Raw genomic sequence first — 6,194 nt, forward strand, 5'->3', positions numbered from 1 at the left:
TATTTGCGGTTGTTGCTGGTACATGTTCGAGGGCCAACATCATTTGAATCATTTGAATTCGTGCAGCATGTCAAGAGCAATTTGCTGGAAAACGATACTCATTGGGACACGACAATCGCTGAAGCAATTATTTCTGCATCTCCAAGTCAGATACGCACATTATTTGCTATCATCATTTCAACATGCTTCCCATCGAACCCACTTGACCTGTGGAACAAATACAAAGATAGCATGTCCGAAGATATTTTACATCGAATTCGCGTCAGCTCAAGAAATTACGATCTTGAGGTAAATGAAAAGATCCATAACCAGACTTTGCTCTTGATTGAAGATATGTGTTACCTCATGTGCGGCAGTTTGTTAGTTATGTTAGGAATGCCAGCGCCTGATCGCGGAATTAATAGAGAATTGGAATGTGAACATGAATATGATCCACATGAACTAATTTAATCAGTTCAAACAAATGTACTTCTGTTGAATCCTAAGCAGACGGAAGTCTATGATACACTGATTAATGCAATTGATGATGGAAATGGCGGCTTATTTTTTTTTGGATGCCCCCGGTGGAACTGGGAAGACATTCCTCATGTCATTGATTTTGGCCACTGTACGTGCGGGATCCGAAATTGCGGTAGCAATTGCTTCTTCTGGAATAGCGGCCACATTGTTAGACGGATGCCGTACGGCTCACTCAGCGTTAAAATTGCCATTAAACCTTCAAACTACTGAACAACCGACATGTAGCATTTCGAAAAACTCCGCAATGGCCAAAGTTTTAGTAGCATCAAAAAATCATCATATGGGACGAATGCACAATGATTTTATTATCTGGCGTTTTCCGACAAACACTACCAGTCATTCCAAGATCTACTGCTGCAGACGAAATAAACGCTTGCCTCAAAGCATCAAAGCTGTGGCGATATGTAAAGAAACTTCAACTGTCTGTAAATATGGGAGTTGCATTGTTGAACGATCTATCTGCTGATGATTTCTCGAATCAATTTCTGACTATCGGTAATGGCCGTGTTCCTGTTAACAAATCGAGCGGTTTGATTTCATTTCCTCCAAATTTTTGCGATTTCGTATCATCAAAAGACGAGCTTATCAACAACGTATTCCCGGATATCATTGCTAACCACAAAAATACTAAGTGGTTAAGTGAGCGAACAATTTTGGCCGCTAAAAATAAAGATGTAGATGACCTCAATCTTATAATTCAAAATCAAATCGTAGGTACTTATATTCATTCAAATCTATCGACTGTGTAACAAACGAAGAAGAAGCCACTAATTATCCAACTGAATTTTTAAACTCCTTGGATGTGCCTGGTTTACCACCGCACAATTTAAAACTTAAAGTTGTCGTCATCATGCTTAGAAAGGTAAACCAACCAAAACCTTGCAATGGAACGCGTTTGGTGATAAGAAAACTGATGAGCAATGTGATTCACGCGTCGATACTTAAAGGAAAATTTAAAGATGAGGAAGTTCTTATTCCAAGGATTCCGATGATCCTAACGGGTATGCCCTTTGAGTTTAAACGAATTCAATTCCCGATTCGTCTTGCCTTAGCCATGACGATCAACAAATCCCACGGCCAATCCTTGACTATTTGTGGCCTCAATCTAGAAAATGAATGTTTTTCTCATGGTCAATTGTACGAGGCATGCTCACGTGTCGGCAAACCATCCGCTTTATTTGTTCTTGCGCCTGACCAAAAAACAAAGAATATCGTTTACCACAAAGTGCTTGAATGAAAATCCGATTACCATCGCATTGGATCATTGCAACCAATAGAAGACGCACAGCATAAATTCTTGCAATATGGGCAATATGGAAGAACAACTTGACAGGCGTCAAGGGATCAACACAGCTACGAAGAGAGCAATTCTCCAAGATCTACAGCAAATGCTTCATGAACATCATGCATTGGTCAGGCTGTTCAAGACTGCTTTAGAGCGCATGCCAAGTGATTGCAATTGTGTCAAGTCAATTAAATACATTTGCAAATATGTCACGAAAGAGAGCGACATGGCGGTTTTTGGTATCCAAACATCCAATACCAACGATGAAATCACGCGCTATCAAGTTGGTACTTTTTTGTTTCTATCTGTATAAACATATTATTTTGTATCATTGTTTTACGTTCATTAAAGCCTAAATTAGTTCAGCTAAAAAGTAACACGACATTCATTGACTGTTAGGCGGTGCGAAGTTCACCGGGTCAGCTATAATAAATGGTTTGAAAGTAATACAATTTAAATTCACATAAGTATATGTCGACAAAAAAAAGGTTAAAACTATATTAGTGCGCTCTTATAATCTTTGTAACATGCAATAAAAGTCATTTTTTTCCACTTACGTGCATGTCTCGGAACCTTCCATCTCCAAAAGCGATTTTTTCGATGCGAGGCGGCGAATCTGTTGCACTTTTTAAAAAGGGAAGAAAAACAATACCCGACCATATTAGAAGAGAGAGAGACATGCACGAAGAACAAAAAGGGAAGAGGAACGTCGATTGCACCAATTAACGGCGTTTTCTAATGCTCCACACAATATTACAATTTTTAACCACTTTTATGAGACTTTTACATTCCTCGGCAATCACTTAATATTTCATGTTTCACTCAACTCTACCCAACTTATTTTACACTTAGGCTAGGGTGGGATAAAAAAAAAACTAGAGATATGTATATAAAAATGTAAACGAAGGGTTATTTAATCGACATTTCCCGGTTAGAAAATCGCGGCTTCCCCGTCCAGACGGTGGCTTCGGAGGTGCGAATTAAACTACTTCACGTCCAATTGCAGCGGCTTCTCTCGGCTTTAGTTGCTGCTCGATCGCTGGGAGCGCAATAAATTCTTAATTATTCTGCTGTTTTTGTGTGTTGCTTTTCTACTCGGCGAATTGAGTGATTTTATTGCCTTTAATACACGGCTTTGGTTCAAGGGTGAATGTACTTGTAGCTTCAATGTAACAGATTTGCACTAAGTACTAAGTGCCAATCGCTTATTTGCGTTTGGCACTTTTTCGATATTCTAAGCGGCCCAGCGGCGGCTGTATTTCTCTTCAGGTATTTTCTGATTATCTTTGTACAATTTCCAGCCGCGGTTTAAGCTCTTCGCACTAAAACTTGGGTTTGGTCTGAGAAGCGACTTGATCGACTCACGTCCAGAATTGAAAAGCCCGTGGCATTAGCTGAACTTCTTGCACACCCCGGTTAACAGCGAAAGTGAGACATACGCCATTTCCAAAATGTTAACATGATTACAAATAAACCTCTCTTCACCTGGAACTTCTACCACCTTGTACCGTCGATCAGATGATGTACCATACCGGAGCTAGCAAAATGGGTATGAGACCTTAAAACTATTAATTGATATAGCTAAGTCGTACTTGCACGTACGCTCGTGTGCATATATTGCTAATAACTTCTATTTTCCCCCAGAAACTGACACATACATAAATATTTAATCATAACCGTAATGGGTTGATACCTCTCGACCCCCCCCCCCCCCCCCCCTCTTTATTCTAATAATAAATACATCTGATTCTTAGTCCGTATACTTACTGCCGCCACTATATTCATATATAAATTCTTGAATTCTTAATTTCTTATAAGCTAAAATAAGTATACATTTTAAGTGAGCTAAGCCGCCAAAAAATTTGAATTCCTCTGTAGGTTAAGAAAATTTCAAAGATATTGAATTATAAGAATAGGAAGTCATGGAAATATATATGAAAGCCTTTGTTTTGAAACGCAGATTTTATATGTTCTAAATTCTAACGTCCGTCCTCAGACAAGCAAGGTCGAAGTGGTAGGATGAAAACTGCCTGATTGTTCTAGGGTCACGAACATATTATTTTCACATATGAAACCAAGGAAACATTCTGTTATAGATTCCACAACTAGAACCAGATAAGAATCAAAGCCTGAAAATTGCAACCTAAAGAATATCTTTGATGTATAAAATGAATCTGCTGGCTCAGCCGTTGATTTATTTTTTAGCCTATTAAAAATAAATTACATGCAGTGTGTGGCATATAATATTGAGTGGCTTTCGTTGTAATTGGCACTAGATGTCAACATTTATTCCCATAACCAATTCAGCAACAGCCTCTGCATCGATGAGTTTGCGTTGAGTATCCGATATTTTGGAACTGGTTCTAGCTAAAAGATCAATTTGTTTAAAGCAACTTAAATTGGAACACATTGCAAAATAGTCCTCTGCAAAGATAGCCAGGATGTGAATATTGATGATGGTGAAAAGGATTAGGAGTGGTTGCCGCTTTGCTATGTACAGAGTTACTTAAGAATAAATATTATTTATGAAAAATCAATGGCACGGGATTCATGGGAAAGGTAAGAAACCAACAAGTAAAAATAAAAATCCTTACTTGGGAGTGTTCATTCTTCCTTAAACTTATCTGCTATGTTCATTTGCTTGGTGATGGTGATGACAGAAAAGGCAAACTTGGCCACCTGAAAGTAGGGCAAAGCATCAGAAACTTAGAACAGAATTGATTGTTTGCCTGCGGGCCTGGGAAACAAAGTGCCCCCACAATCGGCACTTACGCTGATGTTGCTGCTCATGGATATCTGAAAGATGCCGCCGGCAATGAAAACGATGGGCCGCTGCACATTCTGCAGGAAATAGAGGAGCGTCATCTTGTAGCGGCGACTGGCATCCACCCATTTGGACTGAAAGATGGCATGAGTCAGGTCATCGCAGTCCTCCATGATAAGGTTGCAGGTGTAGCAGAATGGGAACGTCTGCAGGAGAATGGTGATGACGAACATGAAGGAGGCGATGCCAGTCCAAAGGTCAGAGAAGAAGAAAACGTTGATCAGCGTCAGACCCAGCACAATGCCGCAGAGCAAAAACTGAGTAAAAATGGTCCCCGAAATAACGGGCTTGATGGTGTCACAAAACCTGAAGAAGAGCTTACTGCACTGATTTCACTCGAAAAACAAACACGAAGCACCCACTTTAGAATAATTTTGTGATCCAGGACGCACTTGACCAGCTCCTCGTAGTTGTCGGCCTCGCTCATGGACTTGTCGGTTCGCAGCCGTCGGATGCGTTCCTTAAGCATGTCGAGGTGGACGCGCAGAATTAGGGTGTAGACCAGAGGGTATGTGTCGGAGAGCTGATCCTGCAGCACGGCCCCCGACATCACGATGTACTCGAGGGTGGACGCCAGCCACAGATTCCGTGTGCCATCGCGCCAGTCAATGTAGGGATTATAGAGCTGCCAGGGTGGGCGCCCGCTCAGCACTGAGCTGAGGTAGGTGGACCCCGCGTAAGTGCAGTAGACAATAGTGAAGATGAGGAAGGCGTGGTTGCTGCGTGCCACCACGCTGTGAATTTTCTCGCGCTCTTCGGTGGTGGTGCAGCGCAGATCTAGCTTGTCCAGCAGATCCTTTGCCTTGATGAGCCGCCACAGCTGCGAGTAGGTGATGGCCGTCTTCACCGAAGATCCATATGCATTGAAGCACACCTGCAGCGAGGTGAGGAATTCGCCCGGCGAGAACGACTTGATCTGGGTCATATAACTGCCCAGGAATCCCAGAGGCAGGTACGTGGTGCACCAAATAAGCGTCATCAACGTCCAGAAGAGATAGATGTAGCGCAGCACTCCACTCTTGGGCGGCACCCAGCCTATGAACTTCATCGCCCTGAACAGGTAAATGCAGCCATCTCGAGATTTAACCTGCTCCGTCAGCGGGGCTGGTCGTATTAGTTTGAAGACCATCCTGGGGCCTGTGTGTGCCTCGGCACCCTGGAGGGCTACTTATATAGTCGAATTTTTGACATTTTCCTAGATGAAGTTTTCAATGAATTCGAAAAGTTTTTATTAAGTTTCAGGCCCTTCCTTTTGTTTAATTATTCACTTGAGAATTGCTCGTTGTGCGCCGTTATGTTTAATTAACAAAGTCAAGAGTCTCGGACCGACATTTTGAGAGTTTTCGTTTCGGTTCTGATACATGGATAGTAGCACTCGACTCGTATCAACCTGCATCAGTATTTCCACATGCGGGCTTTCCGCTTTACATAAATGATGGGGAAAGTTGGCAAAAAATCGCAGACGGCCCTTTAAAGGCAATTAAGAACATTGCTCATACGCAGTTCGTCGCTTGTTCTTTTCGTTCGGTTGTGTGTCTGCACGGACCTGAAGGCAGGCAGGCAGAC

General features: G+C 41.9%; 1 protein-coding gene across 1 annotated transcript; it reads right to left on the reverse strand.

The window, feature by feature from the left end:
• Positions 1-4,400: 4,400 nt before the first annotated feature.
• Positions 4,401-5,856, reverse strand: LOC117583419 (odorant receptor 42b). Its single transcript, XM_034271716.1, has 3 exons — positions 4,991-5,856; positions 4,577-4,934; positions 4,401-4,483 (listed from the first exon to the last, which is right to left on the reverse strand). The coding sequence occupies exons 1-3, from the start codon at positions 5,755-5,757 to the stop codon at positions 4,409-4,411; spliced, it is 1,200 nt and encodes a 399-aa protein (XP_034127607.1). The 5' UTR covers positions 5,758-5,856; the 3' UTR covers positions 4,401-4,408.
• Between the last annotated feature and the right edge of the window lie 338 nt (positions 5,857-6,194).

The sequence above is a fragment of the Drosophila guanche genome, unplaced genomic scaffold (genome assembly GCF_900245975.1).
Source record: "Drosophila guanche unplaced genomic scaffold, DGUA_6, whole genome shotgun sequence".
In the NCBI taxonomy this organism is placed as follows: Eukaryota; Metazoa; Arthropoda; class Insecta; order Diptera; family Drosophilidae; genus Drosophila; species Drosophila guanche.